A 19,922-nucleotide genomic window follows, 5' to 3' on the forward strand; every position below is an offset into this window, starting at 1 on the left:
GCTTGTGAAGCTTTCTCCCCTGCAAGTGGAGACCTCAGGCTTGAACCTGAATCCTTGCTCATTGTACCAAGTGCACTTACACTGGTGCACCACCACCTGGCCCCTATCATTCTTTGTATTCTCTCAAATAGAGAGACGGGTAGGGAGAGATAGCACAGCACTGCCTCACCATCCCTGGAGTTTCCCCTAGTGCTGCAGTGCTCCCATGTGGTTCTGGGCTTTGAACCCAGGCTTTGCACATGTTAGAGCACATGCCCTTTCAGAAAAGCTATTTCCTAAACTCTACTGGCCTGAGACTTTAAAAATGGAAAAAAAGGTGGGGCATGGGTGGCTAAGAGTTAGTATAGTGGCACCAGCCTTTCATAACTGAGCCACCAGGAGTCCCAGGTTCGATCCTTAGCAAGTGAGCAGTGCTCTGGTTGGTCTCTCTCTCTCTCTCTCTCCTTTCTCTCTTTCTCATTAAAATGAATAAATTTCTAAAATGCTTTAAAAAAAAGCATTTTGGATAATATATTCAACGAATATTGAGCATATGTCTTGCTCTTGTCAGATACTGACATTTGGGGGGAGACAGTGAGGTCTGCTCTCAGGGAGCCTGTGTTCCAGAGTGGAGACCAGAAAGGATCAAGTGCACTCGAGGAAGGAGAGAGCTGATGGGAAATAAGAGCTAAGAACCAAAGTGGCTACTTTATTTAAACACCCACATAGATATGAGTCCTCAGTCACATGACTTCTGGCAGAAATCTGAAGCCAAGAATTCAATTCCTCTTCTACAAAAGCAAACAGCTTCCTAGCAAAGGGCAGGCCTTTGTGGGTGGGGAGATTTTCCGTGTTTGCATACTGCCCTCCGCCCCCCAGTAAGCTCCAGGGCATGATGGGGCAATGAGGGTAGAACAGATGGGGCCTGGCAGCCTGATGTGGGGCTGGCCCTGCAGCCAGTAGTGCAGATGGGCAGGATGAAGGGCCACATGCTCCTATCATGAGAAGGGGTATTACTCACACACTGTCCCAGAGAGTGGCAGGGCCTGGCAGTTGCAAATATTCTCAAAGAGGGTTTTGAGAAACAATAACTTTGCCAAGAGAGGAACATGTAAGGGTGTGGTTACCAGCTGTGCCCAAAGGTGCAGGGTCAGTTCTTGTGTGTGGCTCAACTTGGAAGATCAGCGACATCAGGCCAAACTCTCTGTCTTTATGTAGGGAGGATAAACCACAAGTACTCTCAGAAATAGGGAAGTGACAACAGTGTCCTTGCCACATTCAGCAGCCCACAAATGAAGGGTGATAGTCATTCAATGATCAAGGAACTCAGGAAAAGCTATCTAGCAGACCACCTGATGGGCCTGCCTTCTTGCACGAGAGACCTGTAGCCCTCACGTGAGCACACTCAGCTCGGGATGTATTCTGATGCCCAGTGAGCCAGGATTCCACTGTCAGCAGATCAAGAAGAGCTCCCTTGGCAGTTTAAAAAGAGGGTATATGTATAGCATGAACAAACATGTGTGAAAAGGAAAAAGCAGTATGGAATCAGCTTTAGAGAGCATTGAAAGTTGTATATTATCTGATGATATGCATATCAGAGTGAATCCCATTGAAAGTTTAAACCAAGGAGGAAAAGAGTTTCAGTTCATGAAACTAAAAGGTTCTTATTAGTCTTTATAGGAAAGTCCTTTAAAGCTGTTTCATTCAAGAGCCACAAGGAACCCTTTTCATCAATAATCATTACTGATGAAGCGGAGAGGACTGGCATTGTCTCTATTCTTGGAAGGGATGTTTACCGTGAGAGACAGATCAGTGTATCACAGCTTGAGTGGGCTTTGCAGGAACACAGAGAGGAGGCCCATGCTATTCTTGGGGATGGGAGTGGGGAATCAGGGGGCACTTCTCTAAAGAGGCATAATCACCAAAACCAGTAGTCTTTACAAGTTGGCAGTACATTAAAACTAGTTGGGGAGTTTAACAAGTCCTGATTGCCAGGCCTCCCAGAGGAACCCTCAGTGCTCTGCAGGAGGCTCCCCTGTGCAGCCAGAGTGGAAGGAACTGCTGGCAGGAACCTGAGCCTGGGAGCTGGGCAGGTGAAGAGGGAGTGGGCCTGCTTTCAGCTTTGGGTTCTGGCTGCAAAATTCTGGGGCTGCAGCCTTTGGAAATGTCTAAGAGTCACCCGGTTCCACCAAAGTTGCATTTCTGCCACTAGGAATGCACGTAGAGGCCTCTTCCCATGAGGTGGAAAGCTTTTCTGGAAGATTGCTCCCATTAGGGGGCTCCTTCAGCATCTCTGAACAAGCAAATCCTCGCCTTCTAACCTCATGGCTCGGCCCACCCTGTTAACACAGGATCACACCAGCAGAAAGGAACAAAACTGAACAAAACTCTCCCACAAGTCTAAGTGACAGTTCCATCCTGACCAGGGAGGGGACTTACAATGTCTTCCTTGAAAGGAGCAGTGGCTGCACAGCTCTGTGGACAAAGGTTCTGCTCTCACGGCAAGTCAGAGCTCATGAAAGTGTTTGCAGATGGTTCAGAAGATGTGGGTCTGGTGGCAGGTGTCACTGCTGAATCGCAGTCTTAATGCCTGTATGCACATTTCTCACAGAAAAAGAGATGTGGTGCAGATGGCAATACTGCGACTTGAACACCTGAAACTGCTGCTTCAGATGCTGGAGACTATGCTCAGAAGGGAGGGTGGTCCTCTGGGGTTTTGTCTTGGTGTTAAATACGCAGACCCATTCATTCGGCTTTCAAAAAAGAAAGGGGAAGGAATGAATGGAAGAAAGAAAGAAAGCCTAAACAAAAAGTTCAGCTACTCTGTTTTGTTTTGTTGCTTTCTTTTTTGGCAGAGCTGGGGCCTTTTACACGCACGATTTCACCTCTCCAGGCTGCTTCTTCATTCAGATAGAGACAAGAGATAGAGGAGACAGAGCACTGGAGCTTCCCCTGACCTGACAGCACACCTCATGTGGTAGCTTAACACTGAGCCACATGCACAAGGCATGTGTCCTACCACATGAGTGGCATCCCCCCTCCCTTTTCCCCCCTACAGAAACTATCTCTATAACAACACATTCATAGACAAAGGTTTCATCCAGTGTTTCACGGAGATGAGATGCCAAGTACCTTTCCACTACAGGCTTACAAGCTTCTAGGATGGATGGGCCTGCTTCATGTGCTAATTCTGTCACGGCAACAAGTGTTGTCTCCATCTTCGGAAAGTGGCTGGCCCTCTGAATGCCATGCCTGGATTAGCAGTAACTGTCACAGAACAGGCAAGCTTCGCTCTGCTTGGAGGCAATGTGAGCTGGGCCCAATCAGAAACGAAGTTTTGGGGTTCCTTTGGAAAGACCACTTGGGGGGGGTGCCAGGATGGTGGAAAATGCTAGCCTCCTGCCTACTGAACACAGTAGGAACTGCCAGGCTTGGCCATGCAATAGCAAGTGCCACAATGTGGCCCCAGATATGGCTGCACAAGTGGAAACACAGCATAGAGGGCAGGCTCACGTGGTCTTTCAGGACAGGAGGTAGGGGAGGGTGGGAACTCTCAGGCGCTGATTCCCTCATGAGAGGATGAGGACGAGAGGACAGCTGAGAAACTGTACTGGGGAAGCAGCAGTTTGGCCACTTCCCCTCTGTGAGGACATAGAAGAGATGAACAATCGCTCTGTGTGAGGGGAGGCCTCTGAGAGCTGCACCTGCCCAGGTCCTAGCCCCCAGCCTACTGACCTGGTCAGGTCCTCGATGTCCACCAGCATGGCATCTTGCTCTGTGTGCAGCTCATCCCGCACCAGCAGCAACTGCACCAGCTCCTCGTTCAGGCCTAACAGGAAAAAGTCAGAGATACGGGGTTGACCCAGTCAGATGTGCAGACCTGGGCAAGAACACAGGCTCTAGCATCCAAGAACAGACAAGACAGCAAAATCCTTCTATTAGCTTCTCCCAAGTCTGTGAGGGGCCACCAGTCTAAGAATGTGACTAGTCTGCAGACAATGGGGGTGCTGGAGGGAAAGAAATAGAGTAAAAAGTTCTTCAATTACATTCATACTGAAGTGAGAAAAGATTTGCAGTGGTTAGGGAAATTACTGGTTTGAAAAAGTGGAGTTTTGTTTGAAGACACGTGAGCTGAAATGTCTGCAGTGTATTCAGTTTTCCCACAGCTCAGCTTTAAAATGCACCAGGGGTTGGGCGTCTGATGCCAGGGTCGGGGACAGCCACTCAGATGTTGAGGAGGTGCCTGAAGGGGCTAAGGTAGGGTTTTTCCAGTGTGTAGGTTGTTCTAGGAGACTGTATTGTTAAAAATATTGGAAAGTCCAATTTGTCGATTAGCCAGATATGTAAGACCTGAACTCTCTGGACAGTGGGTGCTGGAAAACTATTTCCTAGGATTTATTCTGGGAGTGATAAATGTAGACTGGAAAAATTTCTAATCCTCTAGAAATCAGGGCACTGGGTTAATTGGTTTCTCCCCAAGAAATGTAAACAAGCACAGAGATCTTGTTTCCCCTGCTAGACTGGCTAGGATTAACATCTCCAGGTCAGGACACAGGGGGTGTGGGGGTTTGGGGGTGTAGGTGGGGAGCCTTAAAGTAACAACAGCCCTAGGCTCAGAAACAAAAGAAAGGAAGCATTCAGATGGTTCCCTTGAAATTCTCCAAATGAGCTACCAGTTCAGACTTGCTTCAAATTTGGGGGTGTGTGATAATAATCGGTCTAAAATTCATCTTTCATCTACCTTTTTTTTTTTTTTTTATAGAAATGAACTCAACATGATTTTAAGTCCAAGGAAGATGTTTCAGTGGTGAAATATCAGAAAACCTCTCAATTTCCTGAAAGAATAAGAATTCTTACAACTTATGCTCCACTAAAATTTAAATGTAGAATGAAAAAAGGAAAAGTTCTGTGAATCTATGGTCTCTTAATTAAAATGTTAAATCCTTTCTCTTTTCCCCTGTTTTTGAAATAATACTGGGTGTATTAACTTGGCTCTGAATGTGCCTAATTCTATCTTGTTCAAAGTGTTCTTGGGGTAGTTTCTTTTTATCTTATTTTTAAAAAAGATTTTATAGGGGAGTAGTTTTTTATACTAGCACTCAGTAGACATAAGTAAACCTTTAGTACACAGGATCTTTCATGATATGACATTTTTAACACAGGAATTTTCAAAAAGACACAAAAGCACAGAGAATAGTTCAATCAATTCTAAGCATTCAGCCAACTTCAACAATTATCTATTCATTACCAGTCCTGATTCTTCTATTTTCTTTTTTCCATGCAATTATTTTAAAGCAAAGCCCAGCAACCTGGGATGTAGTATAATGGGTAAAGTATTGGACTTTCAAACACAAGGTTCTAAATTCATTCCCTAGCATCATATGTGCCCAGAGTGATGATCTTATTCTCTCTCTCCCCTGTATCTCTTTCTCATAAATAAATTTTAAAAATAAAGCTTGGTTCAGATATCATACCTTTTTTATCTGTTTTAGTACATATCTTTAAAGGACAATTTTAAAATTTGTAAATAATAGTAGGTTATAAGATTATAAGATTACAGTAGTTTCACACCACACCCAACACCAGAGTTCTGTCTCCTTCCCCATTGCCATTCCCAAAGATAAACACCATAGTTCTCGTATATCTTAGAAATAGCTTGCTTGCTTTCTGTTTTTTTTTCATTCAAGTTCACGTGTATCAGATTTCTAGACTCTACATATGAATGAAACCAGCTGGTAGCTGGAAAGACATTTATTTATTTATATTTGTTTTTTTCTTATTTATTTATTATTGGATAGAGACAGAGAGAAATTGAGAGGAGAGGGGATGACAGAGGGAAAGAACACACAGCCACACCTGCAGCCCTGCTTCACCACTTGTGAAGCTTTCCCCCTGCAGGTGGAGACCAGGGCTTGAACCTGGGTCCATGTGCACTGTAATGTGAGTGCGTAACTAGGTGTGCCACCTCCTGACCCCTATTTATTATTATTATTTTTTACTGCCACCAGGGCTATTGCTAGGGCTGAGTGGTGACACTACAAATCCACTGCTCCGACTGGCCATTTTTCCTGTTTGCTTAGTTTTCCTATTTTTATTGGATAGAACAGACAGAACTTGAGAGGGGAAGGGGAGATAGATGAGTGAAAAAGAGACACCTGTAGACCTGCTTCACTGCTTATGAAGCACCCCCCCCCCCACTGCAGGTGGAAAACGGGTTTGAACCCAGATACTTGTGCATGGTAATGTTTGTGATTAACTAGATGCTCCACCACCCAGCCCTGAAAAGACCTTTTTTTTTTTTTTTTTTTTTGCCTCCAGGGTTATTGCTGGGGCTCGGTCGAATCCACTATTTTTTTTCCCTTTTGTTGCTCATTTTGTTTTTTTGTTGTTGTATTTTTTATTGTGGCTGTTACTGTTATTGTGTCGTTGTTGTTGGACAGGACAGAGAGAAATGGAGAGAGGAGGGGAAGACAGAGAGGGGGAGAGAAAGACACCTGCAGACCTGCTTCACTGCTTGTGAAGTGACTCCCCTGCAGCAGGTGGGGAGCCAGGGGGTCGAACCCAAGATCCTTAGGCCTATCCTTGCACCAATCTTTGCACTTCACGCCACGTGCACTTAACCTGCTGCGCTACCGCCTGACTCCCGTAAAGACCTTTTTAAATTAACATAATTACAGTACCTTTATTACTCCTACTTAAGTTAAAAAAATTGCCACTAGAGTTATTTATCACTAGGGCTCAGTGCTGGCACTACAAATCCATGGCTCCAGGTGGCCATTTTTTCCCCTTTATTTTATTTGATAGGATAGAGAAGTTAAGAGGGTAGGGAACATAGAGAGGGATAAAGAAAGGTAGATACCTGTAGACCTACTTCACCACTCATGAAACTCCTCCCCAACCTGCAGGTGGGGAGCAGTGGTTTATTAAAAAAATTTAAATTATCTTTATTTATTTATTGGATAGAAACAGACAGAAATTGAGAGGGAGAGAGACAGAGAAACACCTGCAGCTCTGCTTCACGACTTGTAAAGTTTTCCCCCTGCAGGTGGGGACGGGGAGCTCGAACTTGGGTCCTTGCGCACTATAACATGTGTGCTCAACCAGGTGCACCATCCAGCCCTGGGTGCAGTGGTTTAAACCAATGTCTTCAAGCATGGCTATGTGTGTGTTCAACCAGGTGTGCCATCATCTGGCCCCTATAAATGGTAACAACATTTTTTTTTAAAATAGTTGTTTGGTTTGAATGCCCCCAGTGGTATGTTCTCACTGGGCGGACAGGCATTCTCTGCATGACCACTGTCTGATCCATAGTGAACTCTACCTGCTGACCTCCTTGGGCCACCTGTTACCCTGTGATGCTCACACTGGGCTCAAATGCACACCCACTAGCTGGAGTCCACAAATTAAGTCAACTTTGATTTGGTGATGATGGTGACATTCCGCAAGTGAACTGGTATAGTTGTGTTATCAGTGACCTAAACCACTAAATTGCATTCTAGACACAGAGATTTTGAGCCAAATGCATGCTCAGCACTATGGGAGAAGCCAGGAATTTAAAATAAATAAAAGAGCAAGGAAAATGACTCACTGGTAGAGTACCTGCTTTGCAAAGCTTGAGGCCCTGGGTTCCATCCCAGGCAGGAAATGAGGTAACACTGACAATCAAATGAACAGAACTAACATATGGTAGATGGGTGCTTTGTGTCCTTTCTATCAAAATCTCTCATAAAAAATGAAGGGCCAGGCTGGCCTAATAGCTCACTTGGATAGTATGCTACATTGCCTTGTGTGCTACCCAGGTTTGAGTCTGGCCCCCACTGCTCTCTACAAAAGTTTTGGTGTTGTGGTCTCTTTCATTATGTCTGTCTGTCTGTCAGGAGGGGGCAGGGCAGGGAGATAGTCTGTCTATCTATTTATCTATCTATCTATCTATCTATCTATCTATCTATCTATCTATTTTTAAGGACGGGGCAGGGCAAGGAGATAATATAGTGGTAGTAGCCCTAGACTTGCATGCCTGAGGCCCCAGAGGTCACTGGTTCAATCTCTGGTACTATCATATGTCAGAGCGTAGCAGCATCCCCCCCTCATCCTCCCACAAAATAAAAAATTAGGCTGGGGAGGCTCATTAGTATTGTGCAAATGAATAAAGAGGACCCTTAACCTTAGTGAACCCTAAAAACAATTCTTAAAAAAAAAGCCATTTTATTGCAGAGAAGTAATGATTTACAAGACAGCTTTTTACTGCTTTGTGACAAGTGCCTGCACATCACATCCACCTCCACTATAGTGCACAGGACATCCCCTCCCCCCAAATTCTGAAAGGTTCTGGACTTTTCCCGGTAAAACCCCAAATGAAAGCAGAACCTCCAGATACTCCTCTCTGTACTGCCAGCACGCAGGGGGAGCCCAGACACCATGCAAAGGCCGAAGCAGGGATGGCGGCCCCTCAGTCCATGCGTGCACTTACTTTCTATCTGGGAGTGCAGGTCATTGACGATCACCTGCAGTTGCCCCACCGTCATGTCACGCAGGTCTGCGGGCTTCAGGCTTCGCTTCATCAGGCACTCGCTTATATGCGGCATGTGAGGCAGCTGGGGACACAGGGGGCAGGGGTAGTGTGAATGACAGGTTAGCTTCCTCCCAAAGACCACCATCCACTCACTTCAGTTCAGCTGCATGGTTAGGCTTCCCACCTGACCCTGTACACGCTATGCGACAGACACCACCTGTATCAAGGTGCCATCCTCCTCCAACAGGAAGTTTATTTTGGGGTGGGGATGGGGTAAGTGACGGTGTCCTGACCACAGACTATAGCACCGAGAGTCAAGCTGTCACACAAGTGATACCAGTGACATGAAATGAACATCCCCGCTGACCTGCATCACGGTACAGACTCTGTGCCTTGTGCTTTGAACACATTCAGTGACTTCTCACAAGCCTGTTCTATTATTGCCACAACCACTTTTATACATGAGAAAACAGCTGTACAAAGCTGAGTTGTACATGGCCCCACTGCGGGCCCATGCTGAGCTAGACAAACCACCAGTGCAGGGCTCTCACCAACTATGCATCTTATAGATCATCCTCACTCCAAGGCAGGCATGAGAGCTAGGCAGTCAAGAGGCTGCTAAAACAACAGGTTCAAATTGAGATTGTTTAAAAGGCACTAACATCTTTCTAGACAGCTCCAAACAGAGTAGACATAGGTCAAAAGCCAATTTACTTTGGTGAAAGCTATTGTGATACAGCAGGCAGGAAAGAAGAAACGAATTATTTCTCAACGAGAGTACTTTTTACAAACTGCCTGGAGAAACCCCAGTTTGCATAATTCTGGGAAAGGACTGGGGCAGCGTCAAACACTCGCTGGCACGAGGCACTTGCTGCTTACGAGATCAGCGACGGGAGACTTTTTCCTGTTCTGTTTTTCCACTTCCACTTGCATTTTGGCCATTGGCTTGGCCATGGCAAGGGCCATCTTAGCTTCAGCTTGCAGTTTCTTTTGCCTTGTGAGGAAATCCATGTCATCCAGGGATTCAGATTCCTCTTCAGTAGTGTCTCTATCGGAATAGGAAGAACTCTGTTTGCTCTGCGAAGGGAAAAAGAGCAGCCCTGAGCTTTCTGTGTCAGGAGCCACCTTTGCAAAGGATTCAAGCCATCCCTAACCTGTACAGAGAGGTGGGAAGCTCTATTTCTTTTTTTTTTTTAATTTTTTTAAAATTTATTTTATTTATTTATTCCCTTTTGTTGCCCTTGTTTTTTTATTGTTGTAGTTACTATTGTTGTTGTCGTTGTTGGATAGGACAGAGAGAAATGGAGAGAGGAGGGGAAGACAGAGAGGAGGAGAGAAAGATAGACACCTGCAGACCTGCTTCACCGCCTGTGAAGCGACTCCCCTGCAGGTGGGGAGCCGGGGTTCGAACCGGGATCCTTATGCCAGTCCTTGTGCTTTGCGCCACCTGCGCTTAACCCGCTGCGCTACCTGTGCTTAACCCGCTGCGCTACAGCCCGACTCCCCGGGAAGCTCTATTTCTAACCTTGCATGCTTCTGGGTCCTTAAGGGCCAGCTCCTCAATGTCAAAAGCAGACTGATTTTTGTCAGACACAGTAGTGAACTAGTGATAGGGAGAACATGTTTATGACAAACTTGAAAGCTTTCTTTGATTCTTGCTTTTAGAACCTTCCTAAAGTGAACAGACAATGCAAAACATCCACCCCAGACTGGAGATCACAGCCAGTCAGTCCCTAGGTCTATGGAATCTCAGGAACCAGTTCTTTCTTTCTTCCCCCCCCTTTTTTTAAAAATATTTATTTTTTTATTATTTATTCCCTTTTGTTGCCCTTGTTGTTTTATTGTTGTAGTTATGATTGATGTTGTTGTTGTTGGATAGGACAGAGAGAAATGGAGAGAGGAAGGGAAGACAGAGAGAGGGAGAGAAAGACACCTGCAGACCTGCTTCACCACCTGTGAAGAGACTCCCTGCAGGTGGGGAGCCGGGGGCTTGAACTGGGATCCTTAGGCCGGTCCTTGTGCTTAATCTGCGCTTAACCCGCTACGCTACCACCTGACTCCCAAACCAGTTCTTTCTTACCCTGCACCCAGGTCCCAGCGCCCATTTGATAAAAAAAGTGGTACTCAGGGAGAAGCAGGGCTCCCGAAACAAAAACCTCAGTCCGCGTGTTGACTATTGTGATACATATGCAAGGGTGAAGCAGGAGTTCCTAACACAAGAACTTGCTGCTTCTCTGAGGAAGGTTTCTGTGTCTGTCTCTCCAGAACCCCATGCCTTTAGAATGTATCCTTTTAGGAGATGGCTCAACTGGAAGTGAACACTCCATCATGTTTGAGATACTGGGTTCAAGCCCCAGTACCACATGGGAGTATCACGGATGGTGGAGTGGTGCTATCTCACATCTCTCTCTCTCCCTCCCCTCTCTCAAAAAGCAGATAAATGAGAAGCTGTCTGGGAGAAGGCCATTGTGTAGTGGGATCATGCATGCATGGGCTTTGGTGTTGCACTAAAAATGTGTCCGTCTGTCAGTCTGCTCACACTCACCAATCCTGGGGAACCACTGACACATAGCACACTTCCCCATTATGACTGTTTAGGCCAGTTTAATTTCTCCCACAGTTTAATGTGAAGGTAGCTGCTAGTTTTAACAGAACTCATGGGCCCTAATTAGATCCTTACTTTGATTTTTCAATTACTGTCAAACTTGAAGGTTTGCCATGCCAAGAAATGTTTCTTTTCTAATTTCTGCAGCATTTGTTGCTGGCTTACAACAACAAAGTAGCCCCATGCCGAGACAAGCATATGTGTGAATATGACCTTTGGGAAGCATGAGTTCAGTATGGAGTCAGGGAGTGTGTCAGAACTCACCATGGGAGACAGGGGGGTGTCCAGGCTGGTCTCTGTCTTGCTGTCATCGGCATCGCTGTCCTTGTCACTGCCGCTGTCATTGACAAAGCAGATTTGCAGGTTCATCCCACTCTGTAGGCTGCAGGAAGCAAAAGGACAAGTCATCTTGGTGGCACTGGGACACCTGGCAGGTTTTCCTCTAGAGAGTATGTATCATGGGCTTCTCACACAGAGAGAAAGGGACCAGCATCACAGTCATCTGACTCAGGGCAGCTCTAACAAGAGGGGGGGACAAAGAGAACTTGATAACCTGATGTAACAGAATGTGGTAACTCATTAAGACTGCACTAGCTGTTCTCACAGCAGCTCCATTTACGCAAAATGCAACTCAGGGTCAAATATTCTAACATATGCCAGGCAGACAGCTGGTACATAATAGAATGTGTAAGTCCACTGAGACTCTACTTCACACCTAGAAGAATGACCAACACCAACAAAACAGGAGATTGCTGGTCAGGATGTGGAGAAAAAGAAACTCTGGTATACTACTGGTGGGAATGCAAACTGCTATAGCTCCTGTGGAAAATAGTATGGAGAGTCCTTAAACAAATAAAAATGGAATACGTTATGATCCAGCAGTACCACTCCTAGGCATACATACAAAGGATCTGAAAACATGAATTGGAAGACATATATGCAGCCCAGTGTTCCTAGCTGCACTATTCATTCACAGTAGTGAATAATGCACTATTCATTCCAAGAAGTGGAAGCAACCTAAATGTCCATCATCAAATAAAGAAGTTAGAGGATAGACGTTCAATGGAACCCTGTTTTGAATTTAAAAAGATATTATGTCCTTAAGGACAAAATGGATGGAACTGGAGGTGATTATGATCAATGAGGTAAGTAAAGAGGTAAAAGACAACTACAGGATGATTTTACTTATATGTGGAATGTAGATAATCAAAGTATTAAGAACTTGGAGAAAAGAGAGAGAAAGGACAAACTGTCTCTTAGACTTTGAGAATTATGGGGGGGGCAGTTTATAGAACTTTGGAGGTAGGTGTGGTGTGAAATTACACCATTGAAATCTTATATCCTTGTAAACCATTATCAAATCACTAATATAAATGAATAAACAAAATGAACCACAGGGTTCCCAACCTTGTCAATAAGGTGGCCTGGCATCATCAGCTGACTTCCCCGTGGGGACACTCCAAAGGAGCTCATCCTCCTCAATTGCTATCGAACAGGCCATGGCCGGTGCGCCACTATGTTCCATCGCTGGGGAGCCAGAGACGACCCGAACTGCCCCTGCGGCTACAGACAATGACCCACATAGTGAACGACTGCCACCTCTCCAGATTCAAAGGAGGTCTTGAAACTTTACATTAGGTTCAACCTGACGCTGTTGACTGGCTACGGAAGGGCAAACGCTAGAAGAAGAAGAAGAAGCACCTAGGCCACAGTTCTCTGTGGAAAGGCTCGTTTCCCTGAACACAGCAGAGTCTCCTGAAGGAAAGTTTTATTTAAAGTAGTTGCCAAAAGCCACCAAGAGTATTCACTTATATGCATTAAGAAAGGGAACATCGGGAGTCAGGTGGTTAGCACAGCGGGTTAAGCGCACCTGGCACAAAGCCCAAGAATCAGCATATGGATACCAATTTAAGCCCGGTGCTTCGCTGAACATCTATAGGTGTCTCCCCGTCTTCCCCTCCTCTCTCCACTTCTCTCTGTCCTATCCAACAACGATGACATCAATAACAACAATAATAACTACAACAATAAAACAACAAGGGCAACAAAAGGGAATAAATAAATATTTAAAAAAAAGGGAACATCACACAGCTTCACCTGAAAGAGAAGGAAAATAACATCACAGGTTCCTTCCTGGGGCTACCCACACACTCAGCCTCATTTATCCTGATGCTCCAGGAGGAGATGCAGCTGGGAATGAGGGAACCAAGCATCTCGCTGCCTTATATCTGCTCCAACAGGCAAGACTGTGGACGCCTCTCTGCCCCAGATTCTCCCGAAGCTGACCATGTTCCTGTACTGTGTGCTACAAAGGGTGGTTCTCAGTGACTCCCACAGTCAGGATGTGTACAGGGAGAGACAGGAGAGGCTTCTGGGTGGCAGTTGGTTGTGGTTTTAGTGCTCAGTGCCAAGGGCACAGGATCTGCCCAACTGGTAAAACAGCCACAGGATCCTACCCCATGGTGTTTGAAAGAAAAGAAAGTCAGGGTCACATGGGTCTGCTGGGTTGAAGGGTGTATCTGATGGTCATTTCCTGAGTTCCAGACTGTCTAATTAGATTAGAAAAACGTTCACAGTCGATTTGCCATGTGCATGACCCTGTTTTAAACTCCTCCCTCCCTGCATCGAAGGAAGCTCCGGTGCTGCAGTCTCTTTCACTCTCCCTGTAACACTCTGTCTCTATCAAACAACAACAACAACAACAACAACAACAACACTTTGTAATTGACGGTCAGGGAGATAATACACACAGTAATGCACTAGCCTTTCATGCCTAAGGCACCAGAGGATGCAGGTTTAACCCCTGATACTGCCATACACCATAAATCAGAACTTGGTAGTGCTCTGATCTCTCCCCTGCCCCCGCTCTTTAATTAAAATATAAAAATAGGGGCCGGTTGAACACACACATTACCAAGCTCAAGGACTGGGGTTCAAGCCCCTGGTCCCCAGCTGCAGGGAGAAAGCTTCTCAGGTGGTAAAGCAGTGTTGCAGGTGTCTCTCTTGTCTTTTCCCCTTTCTGTCTCTCCCTCCCCCTTCAATTTCTCTCTGCCTCTATTCAAAATAAATAAAACATAAATTAAGTTAAAAAAAAACTGCCACAGGAAAAAGTACAGAGAACAATGTGTCTGACTGCATTCCAGCAAGTGGGGTGCTTTATAAAATTTCTTTGATGGGGAGTCGGGCTGTAGCACAGCAGGTTAAGCGCAGGTGGCGCAAAGCTCAAGGACCGGCATAAAATCCCGGTTCCAGCCCCCGGCTCCCCACCTGCAGGGGAGTCGCTTCACAGGCGGTGAAGCAGGTCTGCAGGTGTCTGTCTTTCTCTCTCCCTCTCTATCTTCCCCTCCTCTCTCCATTTCTCTCTGTCCTATCCAACAATGACATCAATAACAACAACAATAATAACTATAACAGTAAAACAAGGGCAACAAAAGGAAATAAATAAATAAATATTTAAAAATTTCTTTGATGACGCATCTAAAGTGTTTTTATTTTTATTTGAAAGAAATATAGAAGCCACATAGAGCCCTAATGCTCTGTGTGCATACTGCCACCTCTTGTTAATTTGTGTCACTACCACTTCCCCAAGAAAGAACTCCTACCTCTTCTGGGTGGGTCCCTTTTTGTCTCCTCCCTACCCTTCCGGGTGACCAGGAGAGCTAGCTGGGAAGGCAAAGATCCCCTGGAGTTTAGAGCTACAGGACCCAGGCTCGGAGAGCCCACTTCTTTCTCCAGGCATAGAACTTCACTTCTTTGAATCTTAGTTTCCTCCTCTGTAACATGGAGTGAATTGTTCCCAACTCAATATTTTCTGGGAAGGATGAGGCCTAGCTTAGGGCCAGTGGGCTCGGCTGGGGAACACTTGAATTTTAGACAAGATGTGACTTTGTAAAGGATTGGGGTAGTCAAGTGCAATGAAAAACAGCTTAGGTGGAAATACAGAAATCGCTTTGGCCCACATTATCACCGTGGGAAACCGCCAAGCTTCTTACAGGATGGACACTAATTCCTTGCATCGTAATCACAGGGACATGCTCTCGGAAAGAGGGAATCCCTGGCAGGGCAACTAAGGCTTCTGAGGGGATTTTAGTGAAGACGTCTGAGAGCAGAGTTGGCTGCAGGAAGGATTTGCCCATTTTGAGCCTTTAAGCAGGTTTGAAGACAAAACAGCTTTGGGGGAACTCAGCCACAGTCTAGGGACCACCTGGTGCAGGGACAATGGGTGTCACAGGGCCACTGATGGTACCCTGCTTTGGCTTTCCAACCAGGGGCACAGCCTCTGTGAGCTCAACCTGAAACCCAGACTCCTATCCTGGACCCTGGCTCTGTCTTTACAATGTGCTTTGATACTCAGCCTTGGTTCTGTCCCCTATGCAGTTCTGTCTCCCTGGGCTCACAGTTCACTGATGCTGGACCCTGGCTGTGTTCCCAACACCATGCTGTATCAGCTCCATTCTGGACAAGCCCTGGCTCCCAACTGCCAGGTCTGACAATCTCCAGCCACTGCCTGTGGTAGTAGCAAACACCAGCTTCCACGCTTTAGTGGTGTAATGGAAGGCACACAATTCAGGATCCACTTGGTGTCTTTATGTTTATACATGTGAGTGACTAGCACTTAGCACAGAGTGGTGCCATTCGATGTCTCCTGGAAAGGTCACATCAGCTTCTCCAGAAACCTTTTTCCATTGCACTTGGTGGCAAGGACCAAGTGCCCCTAGCCTGCAGGGACTGGGAGCCTGGAGGAGGATGATAGGGGTGGAGGAAAGTGTCCTGGGAGGAGTAAAGCGAAGGCCCTACTTGTTGTGACACCTCACCCTCCTGCTGTCCTTACATAAAAGGGGCCTTCTCCATCTGAGGCCACCTGAACCCAGACTAGTGCTTTTCTCATTTTGGAAACAGGTCTCTGTGCCCTGGTGTGATGCTGCATTGCATGTGTTAGAGGTCTCCATGTACACAAAGCCCATGGCCAGAGTCACCTGAAAGTGCCTTTATTCTGAAGGAGTTCATGAAGGAGTTCATGCCCACTCTCCTAAGCTGAATGCCCACCTATGGGTCACAGGTGGGAACGTCACTCAGAGTTACCTGCAGCAGGTTCCAGCCTCCCTTCCTGATGTTGTGGCCAGCAGAGCAGAGAAAGGCTTGGTTTCTGGGGAGCCCACCCCTTAGCCAGAACCTGCCTAATTGGTGGCTGGGTGACGTTGCAATACAGAGCTCAGTCGGGAGAGGCCCAGGCACTTCATTCGTTGGTCACACAGATCCAAGTAAGCTTGCCTGGGAGCCAGCCCCAGAGCTGCCTGAAAATCAGTGCCTATTGGTGTCACTCAGTGTGCATGGTTTTCATTCTATATCACCATGGCAGCAACAAAGCCAACAGGCATCTGTTTCAAGGTCATAATGCAAGATATTTCTTGGGTAGGGGGGATAACTCAGCATTAGAGCACAGAACTAGCATGCATGAGATCCCCTGAAGTTTGACCCCAGAGCAGCCTTCTGCTTTTTCATGTTAAGTAAAAAGGAGGAGGAGGAGGAGGAGGAGGAGGAGGGAGAGAAGAGAAGGAGGGAGGAGAGGAAAGAAGAGGGAGGAGGAGGAATGAAGAGGGAATAGGAGGGGGAGGAGGAGAGAGGGAGGAGGGGAAGGAAGGGGAGAGAGGGAGGAGGGGAAGGAAGGAAAGAGAAAGGAGGAGGAGGGAGAAGGGAAGAGGAGGAGGGAGGAGGAGAGAGGAGGATGGAGGAATGACAGCAACAAAACAAAGAAAGGGACTCCCACTAAGACTCCTGGGCTTAGAACAATGTCAGCAATGACCTTCCTCCCATTCCACAGTGAAGTTCAGGTCTGGTAGTTAGGCTCTGGGTATCCCATGTATGTAGGTGTCTAGATGAATTAAAAACAAGGAGATTTTGCTTCTTGGTAAATGTGAGACCATTTCCACCCCACAAAACTCTGCTTCTCCCCCCCCCACTTCTGGTTCCACAGAGACATTTACCATAAGTTATAGATATGCCTATCAGTAATTTTCAAAAAGAAAAGGCAGTGAGTGGACCCAGGAGGTGGCATAGCTGATAAAGTGTAGGGTTTGCAGGCAAGAAGTTCAGAGATCAATTCCTAGCACTGAATAGACTAGAATAATGTTCTATTTCTTTTCTCTCTCTTTCTTGTATAACTAAATCTATTTTTTTCAAGGGGGGGGGGCTAGGGAGATAGTTCAGTATATTAGAGCACAGAATTTACATGCCTGAGGTCCAAGGTTCAGTGCCTGGCATCACTCAGTATCAGTCAGAATTGAGTGGTAGTCTGATCTCTCTCTCTCTCAACAATAAATCTTAAAAAACAAAAAAAGGGTGAATTTTCTGCTTTCAAATACTTATTATGAAAACAATGCTATTACTTATCTTACTTTATTGGAGTTGTGTTCACTTTCTTTGGCTAAAGGGTAATGCAGTGCATGAGATGATTATTTATTGGACTTTTTTTTTAAAGGTAATTTATAGAGCAGAGACAGTTATTAGTTTCCAAATATATCTTATCACACACGAAAGTGCTATATATACATGACTTTCATAATTCTATTAGAAAAGAAATGCCTAACTATGTTAAGAATTTTTTTTTTTACCAGAAATACTCTCTAGCATGAATTGAAGACCAGAGTGAGAAGTCTTCTGAAAGAAGAAGAAGGAGGAAGAGAAGGAGGAGGAGGAGGAAGAGGAGGAGGAGGAGGAGGAAGAGGAAGAGGAAGAGAAGAGAATAAGACAGTAAACTGTCCTATGGTGCCAAAATATGGCCATTTTTCATCTTAATTAAGACCAAATGATGTCTGAGCTCTTGCATTCTGAAAAAGCCACCAACAGCAAGCATCTGCTATACACCAGACACTCAGCAAACATATTGCCTCTGATCCTCAGCTACAGCAAAGTATCGCGGCCCCCATTTACACATGAGAAACAAGGCTCAGAGGTTAAATTATACAAAGTCACAAAGCTGGTATCTTACTGCAGCAGAGTCTGTCTTGGGAGGCTACGGCTCTTTAAGAGGATATAATGAATAGAATTCATGAATAGAAAGAAAAAAAGGAGGGGGAGAAGAAAAAACAGAAAGCAAAGCAAAAACCAAACCAAACAAAAAACTGGAAATAATTCCAAGCTCTTAACAATGAGGATTTTATGGTGAAATAGATGACGTTGTACAGCTGGTAGAAATACAGGTGATGAAAGGACAATGCTGAATACAGACAAATGTCTCTAAGAGAAAACAAAACAAAACATCAGGTCACAAATAGTCTGTAGAGTATGGTTCCAACTTTGTAAGCAAAAACTGTGGAGACAGGTATAGAGAGAAAAAAAAATGAGAAGAAATACATCTAAATATTTTTGGGTGGTATAATTTCAGTTGATTTTGAATATTTCTCTTTGGCACTCCTCTGAGCTGACATATATAGGCATTTCTCAGAATCATAAAGGGAGGAGAGGAGCTGGGTGAGGTGATGGCTGCTGTGCTTTGTGAGATGAGTAGGACTAAGTGTCTGCGGGGAGGATGCATGCATCAGATGTAGACGAATCCGTGCAGGACTATGACTCACACATGAATCAGGCTGGGCTTTTTTGGGGGAGGGGGGTGGAGGGCTGGTGTTGCTTTTTCTTGAAAAATGAACATTTCTGTGGATGGATCCTTGGACTCAATCACTGACTTTGATTCACAGCCCATCTTGCTCCCTTCTCCTACTTGGTTTTTCAGCAGATTTCAATCTTTAAAGGATCTAGCCTGTACCTCAGTGTCGGTGTTTGAAAGCCAGTTGCCCATGTGTTTGGCTCAGCCTAGACAGAGCTAAAAATGCTGTTCCCTTCCAGGGATGTGGTAGAGTGTGTGGTCAGGGTAAAACTTCTGTGTGGAGTGCAACTGGATTAGGTGAGCACCTTGACATTGGATTCTTCTATTCTTTTTTTTTTTTTGATTCTTCTATTCTTTTAAACACTTTTTCCGCCCTTGGGTGGGTGTCGGGGGTGGGAGGAAAGAAGTAGGGTCACTATTTTAGGTTTAACTTTGCAGTCAATTTTATTTCGATGATTTCTTGTCTCATTTAACTTGTGGTGATCTGAAGTCTGTGTAGCTGTGTAGTCATTAACAAGAACACAGAAGCACAGGTTGGGAGCATCATTCCTCGGAGTATGGTCACTCGCATTTTGCCATCTGTAGAATCAGGAGGTACTTCTGAGTCTTGGCCACCCAGATAGCTGTAGGCTGTAGCTGGTGGCACAACTGTTCCCTGGGCTATAGCTCCACCAGCCTAACCCCAGTATATTGACTGTCATGCCTTCTGATAAGGTCAAGGACTCAGTATCAGAACAGGGAACATTATGTTGCTTGGCAGGTTATGTACAGCACCTTCTGGTGCATAAAGGGACACTGGGGGAGATAAAGAGTGACACCTTGGAGGGGAAGGGGCAAAAGGAAGAGTCAAATTCTGAGAAGGACTCAGGTCCCATTTACTCCTTCTTCCCTTTCCCTCCTCTCCTCTCCTCTCCTCTCCTCTCCTCTCCTCTCCTCTCCTCTCCTCTCCTCTCCTCTCCCTCTCCCTCTCCCTCTCCCTCTCCCTCTCCCTCTCCCCTCCCTCCCTCCCTCCTTTCCTTCCTTCCTTCCTTCGACACATGGCGTAAAAGTGTACATCTAACACCAAGAAAAATAGCACAGTGGTTGGGGTGTCGGGCGGTAGCGCAGTGGGTTAAGCACACATGGCACAAAGGGCAAGCCCCCGGCTCCCCACCTGCAGGGGAGTTGCTTCACAGGTGGTGAAGCAGGTCTGCAGGTGTTTGTCTTTCTCTCCCCCTCTGTCT

General features: G+C 45.8%; 1 protein-coding gene across 5 annotated transcripts in view; it reads right to left on the reverse strand.

Moving 5' to 3' along the window:
- Positions 1 to 3,533: 3,533 nt before the first annotated feature.
- The window catches only part of SCHIP1 (schwannomin interacting protein 1), a 646,656-nt gene continuing 630,267 nt past the window's right edge, over positions 3,534 to 19,922 (reverse strand). For all 5 annotated transcript variants that reach the window (XM_060197568.1, XM_060197571.1, XM_060197569.1 and 2 more), the window contains 4 exons: positions 11,361 to 11,478; positions 9,371 to 9,568; positions 8,450 to 8,573; positions 3,534 to 3,808 (listed from right to left, as the gene is read on the reverse strand). In XM_060197568.1, coding sequence (XP_060053551.1) covers positions 3,549 to 3,808; positions 8,450 to 8,573; positions 9,371 to 9,568; positions 11,361 to 11,478 — 700 coding nt within the window. In that variant the 3' untranslated portion in view covers positions 3,534 to 3,548. The remainder of the gene's footprint in view (positions 3,809 to 8,449; positions 8,574 to 9,370; positions 9,569 to 11,360; positions 11,479 to 19,922) is intronic.

This window comes from Erinaceus europaeus, chromosome 9, assembly GCF_950295315.1.
Source record: "Erinaceus europaeus chromosome 9, mEriEur2.1, whole genome shotgun sequence".
Lineage (NCBI taxonomy): Eukaryota > Metazoa > Chordata > Mammalia > Eulipotyphla > Erinaceidae > Erinaceus > Erinaceus europaeus.